This window comes from Ruditapes philippinarum, unplaced genomic scaffold, assembly GCF_026571515.1.
Source record: "Ruditapes philippinarum isolate M1 unplaced genomic scaffold, ASM2657151v2 ctg261_1_1_1_1, whole genome shotgun sequence".
NCBI lineage: Eukaryota > Metazoa > Mollusca > Bivalvia > Venerida > Veneridae > Ruditapes > Ruditapes philippinarum.
Window position 1 is genome coordinate 133,557 of NW_026857651.1, and position 18,628 is coordinate 152,184.

The 18,628-nt window shown below is 30.4% G+C and overlaps 1 protein-coding gene across 1 annotated transcript in view; it reads left to right on the forward strand.

Annotated features, from left to right (window-relative positions):
• The first annotated feature begins 5,158 nt into the window (after positions 1-5,158).
• LOC132750505 (calcitonin gene-related peptide type 1 receptor-like) overlaps positions 5,159-18,628 on the forward strand; it is a 68,163-nt gene continuing 54,693 nt past the window's right edge. The window contains exons 1-2 of the mRNA XM_060740503.1: positions 5,159-5,288; positions 5,957-6,135. Of these exons, the coding sequence (XP_060596486.1) occupies positions 5,967-6,135 (169 nt within the window). The 5' untranslated portion in view covers positions 5,159-5,288; positions 5,957-5,966. The remainder of the gene's footprint in view (positions 5,289-5,956; positions 6,136-18,628) is intronic.

Sequence of the window (18,628 nt, forward strand, 5' to 3'; positions counted from 1 at the left end):
TAAACAGGAACGAACATCATTTTCCATTATGTCCGCGTTATATACCGATGACATTTATCACCGTCTTGATGCAATTAGACAAAAAGCACACATTCAATAAATTTGAACGTTAAAAACATATACACGTAAACGTGAAATAGATGATGTAACTTTTATATTGAATAAGAATGATCTTAATCTGTCACAATCAGGCGAAACTGGACAAAGCGATGTATTTACTATAAATGAAGGTACTACATTACACTGAAATATTATTTCTTGCGTAGGGCGATACTATTTCAAACAAAAGAAAATATAAAACCCAATTATTTACAAAACTGTAATACAAACCTAAACAGCTTTTGACATTTTGGTGTAATTTTTTAAGAAACATTTAAATGAAAATGTTTATTGTATAATAGCTTTAAAAAATAATATAAAGGAAGGCCAAAAATCAACTTCCTTAGAGAACTTTGCTTGTTTGGTCTTAAGTTACTTAATGACATCCAAAAACACCCGTGAGTTTATAAACGCTACTCAAAAGCTTCATGTGATCATAATAATTATACTAAAGGGGTAAAAGGTTAGATTTCAGACTCACAGAAAGTGTGATCATATCGTTTACAGCATAAAATTAACTTATCTTGGCTTGAAAAGAGGTAAGTGTATCTCACTTTCAGGAGCAAATATCTACGAAAGCTGGATAATGACACTCCTTGTTTATTTTGTTAAAAAACTGTTCACAAATTGAACTTTTAATCAACTTTGAAAAATTGGAAAAAAAACTGCTTGTTTAAATTTTCTATGTTTGCCTTGCAGAAAACCGGAGGTCAAGGGAACGTCTTTCAAAAACTCCTGACATCTTTGTCTGATCCACTTTTTTTTTCATTCTTCTGTAAAGGGCGATTCTTCTGATCTGAAGTTTAATAACACTAATCACAATTAAACGGCATTGACTTTAGAAATATGAACATGACCTTTTGGAGTGGTTAATATATATATATATCATTCTAAAAGCAATCATTTCATACTGCAATTTAATATCAATATAAAGTTACCAAATCTTGTTTCGTGAATATTATATATTTCATAAATTTTGTATTAACTTTAAAATTATAAAACAACAAGAGAACTTAAATGCTGATCATAATGAGTGAGTGTTAAGAGATTTTAATTGTCTGTCTACACCTGTGTCAACTTGAAAATTTTGTGATTGAAAACGAAATGATAGTAAAGAGTTTGTGTCTTCTTAGGTTTATTGTATATGAGAATGTCATGTGTTTATTTAAGCCAAAAGCATAAAAATCAAAAGAATAAAAATTATCATACATATAACATTTGTCCCTTTTGAAGATTAATCAAGGCACAGACAATTTGCTAAAAAATGCTTGTTCTTGTACTCCTTATAATATTTTCAGGAATACATATACATTTCCTCATTGTTTCAGTTGTAAATATTGATAGGCACATACACGGTAAATATTTTATTGATGGAAGATCGTGAAATCACAAGATAAGTATAACAATGTTTTTCCAGGGGTCGTCTACTTTATCATCTCAGTAGAAAAAAAGGGACATGAAATTGCTACCATGTACCTATCGTTTGCAATTTGATATATAAGATGTTTGTTCAATAAAATATTTTACCATTTCCATGTTCACCTCTTTGCATTTTGTCACTTTAAATCTATTTTCATTTTCTAAATACTATAGTACGTATGTTTATCATATGGGTTTAAGTGTAAATGCGAAAAAATACTTTTGTTTTAGTAAATGTTGCCAAGACTGCATCTTATATTTTCCCTAACATTCAAAATTCGAATCTGATATCGTAGAGCAATTTATTTCTACAAATACATTCTAATTGATAGCGCTTTAGTTATCGCGAAAAACTAAAGCAAGTTTGTTTGATACCTTCATGATGTAAACTTTCCTACCTTTTAGTTAACACGTGATACGAGAAACTTTAAAAGGAAAATCTATAGTTAAGTTCGAAAGTATGTTATTTGAGTTAACATGACTTCTACAAATCGAAACACTTCTTTGATACTTTCTTTTAAAATAGTTTTTTTTGCAAAAGGAAAACGCATTACATTTATAACCATTGATTGTATAAAGTTATGCTCAAATTGTAAATATTCTGTGATATTTGGAATGACCTTCTAATGGAAAGATGGTGTAGCAGTGATTGTGCCATACTTTACATGAGCCAAGGCAGATTTTGTTCGGACGGAACATGTTAGATAAAACAGTTTTCTCACTTCTATTTGGGCAATATCACATTATCTTAATTCAATCAAATACTTAAGCGGCCAAAACATACCTACAGTAAAGCTGCTGGGTTTTATTTATTTACAAGAACATGGATATTCACAAGTAATATTTCTCCATTTTATAAGAAATGTGTCGTGATTTGTTTTGTTACAATTTAAAATTATGTTATGATTGTAAAAGAGACGCTTGTAACCATTAGAACATGCATATAATGCCATAACCAATGTCGCATACTAAAGTAGTTTATATCAGAGAACAACATTGTAACTTTGCACATATAATTAAAAATATTTCTTTAACGAGCCTTGTTTGTCAAAAAGAAGACTTAAGGTGACAACAGACACTTTCCGTGGTACTCACATAAATGTCATTTAAACCAAGTTATTTTAGTTATTATTGTTATTTATTTAATCTTTGTGCATTAAATGTCGTTGATCATCATAAAAAATAACATGTTTGAAAAAAATGCTTTTGTAAATGATTGATTTTGAATAAAAATCCTAAAATTTTAAATCGTCATATCAAAGTCATTATTTATTTTTTTGTCATCAAACTTTTGGAAAATAACCATACTTATATTATCTGGGGAACCGTGTCTCAAATTTTTTCTATCTTTTCTCAAAAAAATATTACGTAACGACAAACATTTCATGCGGCTTTTTTCACCATACATATTACGTAATTAAAGATAATTAAGTCGCTGATTAAGCAAACAAAAATCCCTGACACGGTTCCCTCCGTAAATGAATTTCCTTTCATGTGCTTTAAACCGCATGTTAATTGCTTGATTATTAAAAAAGTTATGCCGATTCGAAGTTAGTCCGACCCGCATCAAACGAAGTGTCATAAATCGGCTGTTCTCTCTCGGACCCCTACGTTTCACGCTAAATAATTGCATAATACACAGATATCGCACTAGAGAGGGTCACAAGTTGCGGTAACATACTCTTACAACATTTTATGACCCAGTGACATATGACCAATTAAAAAGCTGCTGATTAATATCAGTTTATAGACGAAATTTCTTCAATTCTTAACGTGATTTACTATCCGTCTGGTATCTGTCGCACATGTCACGTGACTATCGGTAAAATTTGAGGCTCTCAGTGGGGGGAAATGGAACGCATATGCGCACCGCTAGCGGGGTATTTAATTGTTTCCTTTTTGAAGTTTATTATTATTATCATCAGCATTATTATTGTATTATACCAGTGTCACTCTGTCTGTGTATTCGTGTATGAAATTCCGTTAAAATATAAAATAAAATAACAAAAAACTGAGCTTCTGACAGTCTATTAAAGTCCATGGTAGAACGGGATATTATATATTTTTTCCGCTTCACATAGTTTAATAGAAATAAAAGGTATTACTCGATCATTATGATCTGGCCTTCTTGACTTCTATTACGAATATCATCTATGCACGACATAGAGATCCAGTTTCTACCGAGATAGACAATAAATTTCATACTTTGTCCCAGATTTATTAGTACTGTGTCCGATTTACTGGCGAACAATTTATTTTCACTGAGAATATATTTTAATATCTTTTTTTTTCATAGAGAAATAATCATCCTTAGACAATCTAAAATGGTTTAGAAATTTGTCAGGGACACCTTACCACAAGTCATATATATATGCGTTCACATAAAAAATGTTGTCTGTTTTTGTTGTTGTTTTACTTCACATTGTTAGAAAACGAGGTTGAATGTAAAGTAGGCGCTTGAATCCGTACAAAAGTCTATCAACTCAATGTAATATATATCAGATTAACGGGACAAACAAATTATTTTCACACATTATGGATATTTTAGCAACTACATTTTTAATCAACCCCGTGGTCGTGCGATTTGCCGCTATGCTTAATTATTTATGTTCAATACATTATGTTACGTACATTGGCCGACACTTTCTTAATTTATAAAAAAAGGCGAAATGTTTAGATATTCATAAAAGATGTACGGTAGTTGTACGATACATGTATTACGAGAAGTATGGACATGTAATTCACGGATATATGGAACTAGCGATTTCCCTCATTGATGCCTCAACAGGGGGCGGAGCGTTATCGATAATCGACAGGTTACGCGAATAGCAGATACAAATAGTATAGGTACCGTTTTAAAACGTTTAAAAACACATTTTTTGGACTAACTGCTTCCAAAATTAAATCACGAATGTGTTCAGAAAAGGTTGATAAATCTACTTAGCAAAAAATCTCATTTTAGGTATTTTCAGTGATAATTGACTCCGTTGTCACCTTAATTCCATTTAAATGATGAATGGTAAACTAACTATGATACAAGCTTAAATTGTTTCATCTACTAATAAATATTCATTTGCTGAATATTTCACTTATCACTTATTTATATATGCAAAAAATATGCACACATTTAATAGAAACAAATTTATATACTTTATAATATTGATAAAACGACCTATGGGTGATTTAAACAATAGAATATTGCTTCGTATCTATAGACCTAATAATATGTACTGAAAATGTTGGATTTCTAACAATAGCTACTAAGGTAAAATTTGAAGTTTCAAAAACATCATTTTTATCATCAAACTATGTATATTTAAATTAAATTCATTAAAATAGATAAATAAATTATTTTCCATGTTTTCGATCATGATTTTTTATCTCTTGATTTGGACTGAATCTTAACTGTTGGAATAGGACTTTTTATTCTTTACTCTTGAGGTCTGCAATTAAGTTATACCATATCTATTTAGAATAGATTTATTATAACTTTGATAAAAAGCTGATATTAAGCAATTGAACAAAAACAATGATAAAAAACAATTAGTGTCGTTTACTTTGTTTCATTGCGATAATAGTTCACACACAACACACGTCGCGTTCATCAGAATAAACCATTTTTTAACGTTTGACATCTTCAGCCAATTCCCGATCTTATCGGATATTTGTTAGCTCAAGTGCTGTGCTCTACAGTTATTAAATAATTCTTCAGGCACCAGGATCTATTCGTGATATCTAGAGGAGCTAGGATTATATCAATAATAAAACAGGTTTGTTTAATTTTCTCATTGATATATATGTGTATTGATAGAGTAATTTACTTGAATTAATGACATTTTAATTAATGTACTCATTGTACATAAGGAATATTGTACCTGTCTAATACAATTTTGCTTATGCAATTCAATTGTTACAGTATTGTTATATCTGTCATAGTTGTGGATATTGTAAAATTTTTCGTAGGATTTATCTAACAAATATACAACAGACAATGGTTTATGAAATACGAAGCATATGTTTTAAGTGCAAACATGTGGACTAGATTTGTTATATATTGGGTATAAATATTTTAATTCAAGAAAAGCAATTAATCATTCCATTTCAAAGGGAAAATTGGCTATTAAAAGGGTGGTATTAGTTTAGGAAAATAAAGTATGAAATAATAATAATAATAATAAAGATGATGATAATAATAATGATACTAATGATTATAATAATAAAACAAGCACAAAAGGTACATAATGATCGTATAAGTACTTTACAATCCTAAAAAAAACTATAAACAACATTTTTGAAATATATAAAGTAGTAGGTCAAGGAATTCAAGATGCATATGATCAAATTTGTTATTTCTAAAATCAGCATTGATTTGCTGTTGTTGCTTTTGTTACCATTCAGATTCACTATCAAATATTTTGCTTTTCACTTTCAATTTCAGTAATAGTAAAATGGTAAAGGAACTTACAATAGACACAGAACAAAAAGGATATACATTACACGAGAAAGCGACTGAAGTTCCAACACGCAGATCATACCCACAGCAGTTTGAAATTGTTTTTAATGCGCTGCGAGAAAAGTGTATTGAACAACATTCAAAAGATCCGAGCCCTATAAAAGGTAATAATATTCCTTACTGACCCTGCTTTGTGAATAAGTTTTGTACGCTCTATTTGTTACATGTACATGAATATATATAAGGGAATCGTGTAACTTCAGTATTTGCAGTTCGTTTCAGTTTCTAATTAAATAAATTTATACCTGTTGTGTCAATTCTTGTTGTGGTTCATAGTAAAATTGTTATAAAATTGACGAATTGATGGTAATAATAATGATGATAATAATGATAACGAAACCTGTTGTATTTTTTGTTGTTTAAAGCCTTTTTAAAACCTTTTTGTAAGTCGCATTATTCATATTCTTTTTAATAGCATGTATAACTTAAGTTTTTATTCATTTTAGATTTGTTTAAAACAAATGTCTGTTTATATTTTTTTATTTTCTAATGTGTTTATATTTAGAAATAATAGATGTGTTATAATCTTTAAAACCAGACATCAATTACTATGTTGAAACTGTATTTATTCATTTTTGAAGGCAATGTTATGACATTTAAGACACAATGGTAGTGGTTTCTCGTTACATCATATAAAGCAGATACACTCTTTTTCCGACTTGTGCAAGCATGCACCCTCCCCCCCAAAAAAGGAATATAAAAAAGAGGGGAGTTCATTTACTGCAATGAACTAAAAATATAGTGTTTATGTTTTGTAAATAAGTGTATACAACCATTGCACTTGTTCATGTTCAGATTTGTCTCATTTTTAGAAAGTCTCAGACATAAACACGGAACTAAAATACAACATCTGTTATGCAGACGTGCCCTGCAGGCCTAATTTTATCTATCTATATCATGTGAATGCAGAAATAATTTCTTCCAATTCAACAATCTATTGTGCTACATTTTAACAAGTCATCGTTCAAAGGCGGATTTGAACGTTTTAGTAAATAAATCAGTCGTCTTGCAAATTTGCCATTGAAATTGTAAATTAAAACAGAAGCTATGGCTATGTAAAAACATATTGGTTTCGAAAATGAACAAGATGCAAAATGGAAACAATATGCCAATGTCGTCAAACCGCTTTGTAAACTTAAATATCTTGACAACAATTGTTCGCCCATAACTAAAATATATTGACAGTTATTTATAATATCAAAGTAATTTTCATCAAAGAAGCACATAAGAACAATGAAATAAATACTTATGGTATTCAAACATGTTTTTGGTAAAGAAAAAAGAAATTAATTCTTTTATGCTCCTGTATTCTATGATGCTTTATCAAATTTGTATTCATCTCATTTTGAGCTTTTCCAAAAAAAAAAGAGAAAAAAAAGGTTTGAATAGATCGACTATTATTCATGTACTTGCTATAAAATTAGTTGTGCAATGCAATACGACTCATATCTTAAATAACTGTATGAACAAATATAAAGTATACGTAATAGATTTCTTTCGATTTATGTAATATTGCATTATTTGATGAGATTAATGTACAATCAAATAATTATTTTTTCATAGCTTAGCGTGACTAAATTGTACGTGTTTGGAGCAAAATGTCTTTGCGGTAGTATGTTTGTAACAATTTGCATAATTTGAAAGAATAATGATAAAAGAAATTGTAACTATGTGAATATATGCGGCCTGTTAAATCATACATAATAAATGTAAACAACACACAAGGGAAAGACCCCGTATTTTCTGTTGAATTATTAGATATATTGTTGATAGGGCTTTTGATGCGTAGAACTGTTTTTGGGCTATTGCCCATGTTTTAAAACGCTAGTAAAGTTTATAGTTTCCAGCGAATCTGCTGTAAGGTAATTATATTTACTGTCATACTGTGGGGTATAGCGATGAATGAATAGGAAGAAAAATATAATACTTAGTAACATCATCCAAAATAGGCCGATGAGTATTGCTCACGAGAATGCTAATCGTCGTATTAAGGAGTCGATATCATTAAAGGAACTTTAATTTTAGAATATATTTTGCTTGAAACATTTGATGATGAATCACTGTTGTTGCATTTTAAATCAGTATATACATATTGTATGTAGATGATCCAAGAGTATGTTTTATTATACAAACTTTGCAAGTAAAATATAACAGATATTAAATATAACCTATAATATTTTTGTTGTTTGATGTTGCCATGTGCCAACTTTTTTTGAAGGTTATAACCATATATTGAGCTGCAACAACGACATTATTAAACATGCAAAGGATATCGTTAGGAGTAAAACGTTGAAGTTATATTTGCTAAAGTGAAAAAAAAACGTTTCCATTTCTAGATTGGCATTGCCTTGCTATATTTTGCAGTGTAAATCAAAATGTATATTCTGACATAAAATGATTAAAGATTTCTGCCTATTTAAGAATAGTAGAACATTTGTTCTCATGTCTATGTCTTTAGATACAAAACATTGAGGTGACGTAAAGGTCGACAGTCAACAGCTGCTCCTAATATATGTTTTGTATTTCCTTATATAAACAGTTATTGTCCCCGGAATGTTTTGCTCTGAACTCTATTATACTTGATAATTCATAAATGTTGCAGTTGCATATCTTCTTAGATAAGAAATATCAGTTATGTTTTAATGTTGGTTTGCTATTTGTTAATTGCAGGTGTTTCTCTACGTTTTATATCAGTGATAAAATGAGCACTATACACATGTTATATAACAAATATTACAACTACATGAAAATGTGAAACTTTGCTTCTTAAAATTTGGTTATGTTTTAATCGGACAACATTGTGCTAGTTAAAGTGACATTATGTGCATCAAAATGTAAATAGACGGTGTATAAGTCAATAACTGTAGGTTTTAAATTTTATAGTTTATGTCATGTGTATTATCAATAACTAATGTGACTCGCGGAATGTCTAAATGTATAAAAAAAAGTGTAAAACAATCTTATATATTTAAGACAGTTGTTATGTTTTATCAGAACTGAACTGTTCTGTTCTGTTATGTTTTATCCTTAACTTTTTCCTTTGTCAATAAGTAGTCGTTGACCATATTATAGTTAATCATTTTAACTATATTGCCGTATCAGCTAAGCACGACAACAAAAATATAGGCATAATGTCAACAAACTGAAATATAAAACGTTGCATAGAAAGAATATATTTTAAATGATCAGTTAACATTTATCTTTAAACATACAATATTAAGCTATACATGTAATAAATATTTATCTGTAAGGTAAATATTGTATAAAATAATGTTTTGAATAAAATATTATGTAATGCTTGTGTTTTCCTCAACATAAGAAACTGTTACATATTGTCCGCATGAACAATAAATGCAGAAGTAAAACCAAACTACATATTAAATACAATTAAGACCCATGTGATTTACATGTATATATGAAGGAAGCGTGGAAAAAATGTAATAATGTTGGTAATTTTTATGTCTATTGCATGTTTCGCATAAAAGAAAAGACCTTAATAAAAAACATTATTTGAGCAAGTTTGTATTAATGTCAAAATTGGTATTGTTATAGATGCAACCACACGACACTTATCTCTACAATATGATATCTAAATAGGTTAATCTTGTAAGATATGTTTGAATTTTTCAAATAACTATTAGTAGTAGTCAACAACTTGCGGAGAAATTTGTTATTCCTGTTTGTTCTCCCATAAAAGCCTAACTGATGGATTAAGCGCCAAGATATGACCAAAAAACAACAACACCCCCCCCCCCTCCAAAAAAAAAGAAACAAGAACAAATCACGAAAAACAACAACATCAAAAACAAAACAAATGATCGGATAAGTGTTTTATAATTAAATTAATTATCTACGTCTTAAACGAAAAATGAGTCCTATAAATACAAAATTTGTTGTTCTTGCTTTTAAAACTAGAAATAAAAATCAGAGAAGAATTTTTAGGTAAATCTTCTTTATAAACTTAATATACTACCCTATTTGCCTAGAGGGGAAGTCGTATACTGCCCAAAGCTTATATAACCGTTTTAACAAAAGTGATAAATGTACACCTATAAAAAGGTCCCACAGAAAACTAAAATTCTCAAGAAATGGGTTTGCTATAATTCTTAGTTATTTTACACATAAAAAACCTACACTCAAGAGATCTGGTCTTATTTACCAAATTACACTAAAGGATTATATTCTGTATCTATAATAAATGAAGTAATTTGTTACTTAAAAATGGACTGTCGTAAAAACGTTTCCCTCAGGACAAACACAAAATTGAGCGACTTAAACAGAAAATGAAACTTCTTCTTGTCACTGGGAATTAATCCAAATCAAAATGATATAATTACTATGACACCAAAAGGAACTCTTTAACAATATTTTTATGTTTAACATATTTCTGTTTAGCACGTATTGTTTCGAGGATAGGAAATTGCTATTTTAAGTTAATTTGCTTAAGCAATGTTTAAACTGCATTTCAAATGTGTTTTAAATGTATATTCATTTCTTACTCTTAAATTGGTAAGAAAACATTTTTTTTTCTGTTTAAGCTTTAACTAGCACCTATCGACAATGCAAAAAAGAATTATTTATTCATTTTTGTTTATTTGAGATCATGTAAAGTATGGTTTGCACTGAGAGTTCTCGCTTAAAGGTATAGGATATAACTTGTCCTTTTTTTAAACATTTAATTGTGAAAGGGGCACCACACAGTGTTAATGCAATCCACAGTTCTCATATAGTGCACACCTTATTATAGGTAGAGCTAATGTCTTTAATTATGGTTCTAAAACGAGTAATTTCTTAATGTCTTGAAAAACTTATATTTTTCTTTATTTATCGAACATTACTTTTTTAAGTGGCACTTAAGTAGAATATCAAAAACTAATTATTAGTAGTATTCATATTATTTGAAGGTCCTTAAATCCAAATATATGAACTGACATATACAATAGTTTTACAAATATGTATAAACAATTAAAAATAATTTTACTGTTTTTCAAAATGAGAGAAAATGTAAAATGTCTTCGCTTTTGTAAATATATATCTAATGAAAAAATGAAACGGAAAACATGTCACAACGGCCTGTAATGGCGAATTGTGTTGAAAGGAAAACAAGATAATATATATACGAGACAGGTCAATAGGATTCTGGTATGAAAGAAAACACTCCAAAGTAGATTATCTGATTGTATATATCTATTTAGGAAATAGATATCAATTCTGAGTGCATTGTTGTAGAATAATGCACGGTTTGAGTTCAAATGCGTAGTAATATAATCACGAAGGCCGATAGGCCTGAGTGATTAATTACAAAGCATTTGAACGAAAACCGTGCATTATTATACAATAATGCACGAAGAATTAATATCTATTTCCATTCTAACACGTCAAGAAAAAATAAAATTATTATTATTAAGTTGGACTTTATGTTTGGTGGTTAAATTTATTTTCGCCTCAGAGTTTCCCATAGAAACGTTCTTTAAAGGCTGTTCCAGTGGGTTGAAAAAACTGTCGTTAAATCTACGTGTGTAGAGACATTTTGAGAATAACGAATTTTGAAAACGTCGATAAAACTTTGTTTGTTTATTTTATTTCACTCTATAATTTTTCAAGCGAAATACAAATTATCAAAAGTGAAATAAATGTAAACCTTAACTCGTTTGCGACATTAAAATAGCGTACTTGATTTGATTGTTTTGCACGTGCTGTTTGGCGCTACATTGTGACGTCACGTAAACAACACTTTAAACGTCTGTACAGCGTTAACGACTGAATTAAAGATATTGGTGTTCGGATTCATTTTCTTAGTTAGACCATTTTCTTTCATTCTAGATACTTTTCACAACAAAATTCGACAAAAAATGTTTATATTTATCAGATTTTTTAAACAAAATGGCGCCCTCAATGTGAAAATACACGGGGAGATAATAAGAACGGCGAGTGCATTGTTGTAGAATAATGCACGCTTCCGGCCTTCTTTGTCTATATAGGAAAATGTCCGATAGTGTTAGAATTAATATTAATGAAATACATAGCGTTCGTGACATTATAGATATATATTCTTTACTATGTCCTTTAAAGATACGGTCAAGGGAAAATAAAGTCGTCACCAAATATGCACTTCTGCAACGAAAACTTTAATGTACTTAATCAGAGGGTCAGGAATGTAAACATTAAATAATTTGTGCGCGGTTTTAAACTTAATAGATACATTTGTACTTCCAAATGATGCATACATGAAACGTATTTCATAGGAACAAAATGGTAGGTAGTAAAAGGTTTGACGTGAGTGAATGTTCATCCTCAAATACATTTAAGTAGAAAACATGTCAATACAAATGCAAGAAAAGAGTGTATGCTTGTCTTGTCTGAGATCGCAGTCGTCAACTTATCACTGCTTTTCATTCTAAGATTGTGCATAACTAATCTATTAGCGAGTGAAACTGAATAGTTAAAATGATATGAGCATAATGATTGTTTTTAGGGTTACCGCATTTAAACTAAATGAAAGAGAAGTCTCGTACAGTCAGTGTTTTAACAATAATTTGTTATTAGTTTGTACTGTTAGTTTTCGTTTAAATTTTAATAATGCCCCGGTCACATATTCACGGATAATGCCACGGAAGAGCTACGGTCTAATCGTTCACGGATTACTACGGAAATGTGAAATTCCGTAGTCCGCTACGGTTCCAGTACGGACACACAACGGTATGAATACGGAGTCCGACGGATTTACCACCAAAAGCCCCCGGAGAGACACGGATTGTTACGGACCGACACGGTTTGATACGGAGCGACACGAATCAGGACGGACGCACTACGGATACACAACGGTCTGCTACGGTATAAGCACGGGTTAGTACGAATAAGTACGGTCTGGTACGGAGAAGAACGTATTGATACGGAGAAGAACGAATTGCCACGGATCTATACGGACCTAATACATCCGTCCATAACCTCTTGCTTGCTCATTTTCAAAATGCCTCAAAAGAAAAGAACACCTAGAAAACGAATTGCAGCGTTCAATGATTTTGGTGGAGAGGATTCAGCCTTATCGCGCCCGAACCCCGAGACACATCAGGTCCAATTAAAGTGAATTTCTTGAAGGAAGCTGGATCCTCAACAAGTTCGGCCATGAAAGCCTCATACTAAACATGAGGCGGTCTTCGTAAAAGCCCATCTCTAGTTCACCATCTCGTCTGTCTTCTCTTACCTGATTAGATATGGACTAGTAATCATTAATGAAAAATGTTGATCAATACTGCTTCTCTTTTAATTTTAAGATTTGCTGTTCATCTTACAATTAAATTAATTATCGTGATGTTTATGTTTTAAAAATATGTAAAAAGCTTGATAATTAATCTTATTATCACTCAAGGGCCAGTGTCCAAGGCTTATGAGACACTTCGTTTTATTTACATATTTACTCCATTTTCACGATCTAATGTTTGTAAAATATGTAACATTAAATGTTATTCTATTTCTTATGAATTGCAGTACGATATTAATATAAATTTACTTCTATGCATGTCATCGAGCAGCTCGACCACTGCCTCCGCATTCTGAGCCATTTCAATATAAAGTTGCAGCCAGTAAATGGCAAGTATCATTTATTAAATTTTCCTGCAACTATATATGTCTGTTTTTAACAAGAAGGTAGTATTTATACCCTTGAAAAATTACATTATACTTAATTCATCCGTACTAAACAGTGGTGGGCCGTACCACTCCGTACCGTTTCGTGTTGCAACGCAATAAACCGTATAATACCGTGCTAATCCTTGCCTCTCCGTAGTACAACGTATTACGATCGTGGCTTTCCGTGACAATGCCGTATTAATCCGTATTAAAACCGTGGCTTATACGTAGGGTAACCGTACAAATACGTAGTTCTCCGTACCAAACCGTGGAAATCCTTGACAAGTTGGTGGACTACGAATCAGTACGGACTATTACGGTTTTCTTACGGACCAGTACGTATCAGTACGGATTAATGCGGACTAGTAGGGATACGCTACGGTTGATTTTTCCGTAGCAAATTTTTGTGCATGTTCAAAAATTGTCAAGGATCGCTACGGATATACAAGGACTACTACGATTGATTACGGTTACAATACGGAGAGCTACTGACCAGTACGGGTAGCTACGGACGATGCCGGAATTAATCCGTGGCTCTTCCGTGGGCGTATTCCGTGAATATGTGACCGGGGTATAACATTGTAAAATATATCTAACATTTCAGCTTGTTCTTGTTTTAGTGTTTGTTGCAATCTATGTTTACAAGTGTTTAGAATGAAATATTTGATACATTGCAATATGTAGATTTTAGAAGAACGAGATTAGACATGATGCAGATCCTAGTAAACTTTGGTATTGATGTTCAAAAAAGACATTACGTTCTATGATAATCAATGGATTGTATTTCAAGGCAAGAAGCCAGCTTTTGTTTCCTAGAACAACTCATTTTTATCAAAATATATAACAACTCATTTTTATCAATCTATATTAATACTTTGAATTCAGTTTAATAAAATTTCTGAATCACTGACGCATTTTGAATTCAAAAACAAAATGATGTTGATATCATAGATAGTTAAGCTACTCGCCTTAATGTTTACAGTTAAGTTATATATATTTTTGGGGATCCTTTGCGATCATTTGAAGTCGTGATTGTTTCATCTTTATTTCAAGTGGCAGTACAAAGTAATTAGAATATGTAATTAAACATGATAATTTCATTGCATTTTTGTTAACATTTCAAATACATTGAAACTATCAAAATATCTTTTAATCATTAAAATTTTATTATATAATTAACTATAAATAATTCACAAATGTTACATTACTATCTCAATGTTAAACTGAACTGACAAAAAGCGTGTTATTGAAACCACAGTATTTAAGATATAAAATTTTAAAAAAATCTTGCAATAAAATGCATCGCATAGTATATGTAAAAGCCACCCATGAATCTTGATTTTACGTTTATAAGGCACGCAACTAATGTGCGGGTTGAATACGACGATAAGGATACACGCCGCCTTTATAGATGGCACAAATATATATCTTCAAAGGGTATAGTAATTTGTAAAATTGATACATCGATATGTGCATTGTCCGCCAAAACTTTGAAACGACGCAAGAAAAAACCATTATGGCAAAAATTGTTGAAGGAATACGGAGAAAGCAAAATGTTTTTTTTTAAATGTGTTTATATGGCAGGTCAAAGGGAGCAAGAACTTTGCATAAATTTACTATTAATGTACTTAAAGGGACTTCACTGCATTTTTTTTACATAATTGAAACGATTGTTGTTAGTAGTTTATGTCATATATAAAAAGGTTCTACCAATTACTTATGTACCAAATTTTAGATTATTTGCTACTTCTCTTACCCTGATTTATATGTTTGTGCAAAATGATATGAAAATGAATGGCGTCCAATGACATGAATATGAATAGCTTTGAGGTCTTAATTCAATCAGAGTTATGAATTGTTTTACAGCAATGTTAATACATTATTCGCACATAATAGAATGTATGCCTTTATTTTAGAAGATTAGTTATTACTCTGTAATTGTGTATTTTCATACAATTGTTTAATGTGTTTAAGATTTATTACGTCCTTCTTCGGGTTTCTTGTGACCTGTAATCGAACTAGAATTGACATTAAACAATGTTAAGAAATAAGCTCTCATAGATTGCCAATAGAAATTTCACATTTGACAACACAGCTTAATATATGACATCCTTCTCATGAAAATAATCATGTCTTTTCAAAAGGAAAGTTGAGATAATGTTCTTCCTATAAAATGTGTGTTTTGATTAAAAATTGTCCTTCAGTAAATTTTATGTTGGAACGAAAAATACTCACAATATGATATTACATTTGTAAAGCAATAAATGTGGTTTCTATTATCTGAAGAGCATGTTAAGTGTTTTAGGTATTGAATGTTACACTGCAAATCACTGGAAAAGAACAATTCGGCAACGATAGAAAAAACAATGAAGCGCAGATTATCTGACTGTTATATATTAAATAGTTGTGTTTGCATATATTTGTCTACGTTCCTCATATCAGAACGTTTCTAGATAAAGTATAATTGATCAATATTATTGTATTGCCCTTTCGAAAGAAAATTCTGTCATCATTCAAAGCAGAAGTCGGACAAAATAGTTAGAATTCAATTTAGTTATTCCTTCGTGATTGCCAATGGAATACATTTTAACTATATGCAATAGGTATCATGAGGAATAGTATTCTGATGACTCATTTGTATTTTTTGAAATAATGGTACTATTTTTTAGGTTAAAATTACGTTGGTTTATGTTGCAGGTAACAACAAATTGTTAATTCTTACAACAAAGAAAAAAAGTTTATATATCAGATTTGACCCGACTTTGTAAGTGCAGTAGAGCATTAAAGTATATACTTATTTCTAAAGCCTTAGATAGTGAACATCTGCCTCTTAATAATTGTAAAACAATAATGGTCACTGGAATGATTTTTCCTGAAGGAAGTTATATTTGATATTTGATAGTTAATAGATTTTGCGGTTGAATGTCTCCATAAATTCGAAAATGTTTTATTACTTTTGATTTGCTTTTCATTGATTGCAGGTGTTTATTCTTCACATATCAATACCAGTGATATACCGGTAGTGAGAACCAAACACCTTTGGCATTATGTTTCATAAAAAAAGAAAAGAAACAAAAGAAAAATCAACACAAACAAAAACACGTTTCATCGCGCTATTTAAAATACAGTTAGGTTTTTACCTGGTAAGATTGTGCTAGTCAGTTTAAATAACCGTACATATTACATTATTTAACAGTATTCCGAAACCCACGAAGTGTTCACCATATCTGTTATATGGACCAAAAAATCGCATACCCAAAAACCTCGGATTCATATACTGATATCAGAAACTCCTTTAATGTTCTGTATTTCGCTTTTATGATAATGATTCAATTTTTATTCTATTTGTTCTAAAAGATTTATAACAATTTTATTTTATTTTTGTATCATCAGTACAAAAGAAAAAAATGCTGAAGGCGTTCGAATATTTGCTACGTGTAAACACGTAATACCTATCTTTGTGTTGGTTTTATAGAAACTGCAATTTATCTACAAGAGCAAACTTGAGTTTATTCAAAATTATTATCGTTGTAGATGCAACCACACCACATATATCTCTTACAGTGTTATATCTTAGTTTTCTCATCTTGTAACATCTTTTGAATTACTCAGATGAATTAGTAAATGAGTAAGTAACAGTCAAGTTTTTCTCATAATAACTTGTAAGGATATGGAATCTATAAAATAGAATTTGCATTAGATCTACGTAGGATATGCATACACTACCTTGATAATAAGTTAAATATGTATTATGTATTGAAAATACACTACAATATATATTTTATCTATTGTAATGAAAACTAGCGTATCTTCTCCAACAGGTGTAGTAATTTGACAGATTAAGTGATACAAAGGTAGTGGCTGAAATGTAAGAATGAAAATGTAACAAATAATTCGGACACATGTCTTAATTACTTATTTAATATCTACTATGTCGTAGTCTTATAAATAACACAATTTTGTTGTTAAAGGAATTTGTAATAGAAATAAAAACAGAAGCACATAACAAGAAATAGAATATTAAACATATAGTTATATAATATATTATACTTTTAGATACGGCACCTTAAAACAAGCGTCCAAAAGACATGTGTGTGTGCTGTCAATGCTACCAGATATTGAACATAAATAGGGCACCTTAAAAACGAGTTTTCAAAATACATGTGTGCGCAATAATTCTTAGTTATTTCAGACATACCCAATAACTTCACTCCTGAGAAATTGACATCATTTACCAAACGACACCTTAGATGATATTCTGTATCAATGATAAATGAAGTTATAAGATCCTTCAAAATAGATTGTCACAAACACCTCTCTTGTGACAAAAATGCAATAGACGGTTTAAATAGAAAATGGAACAAAATGTAAGTTGTAACTAAGAAGCATGGGATAAACAGGAGACTTACAAATGATATGAGATTAATTGACAAATAACAAAATGACATCTGTAAGGTGTTTTATACTAATCATATAAAAAAAATTCCCGACATAATAAAATTGCTTTTAATGTAGACATGCACAACGTTAAACTACGTGTAAGCCTGAAATGTGTTACTTCGCTTTGATTTTGATGGCATTTTCAAATGTCATTACCTATTAAAATGGTTAAAAAAGTCACATCACAATGATTACTTTTTACTTGAATTACTTTTTTTTTCGCGTAGCCGTTGAATGTCTGATATCTTTTAATGTGCATCATTTATCCCGTGCTTCAATGAATTCATTCTGAAAGTTGGTGTTTTTAATGGTTAATAACAATTTACATTAATTGTCATTAATTTTTCATACAAAATGCTCGCGGGATAAATGGGAAAACATAGCCTCGCTGACACAAGTACATGAATTACCCTCGTACATATTAATCTTATTCAGGCTATATTATCCTTTATATCCCGTCAACAACAAATTGACAGAAAATGCTAAATATTTTCACCTGCATAAATAACATATATCATGGAAAATAGA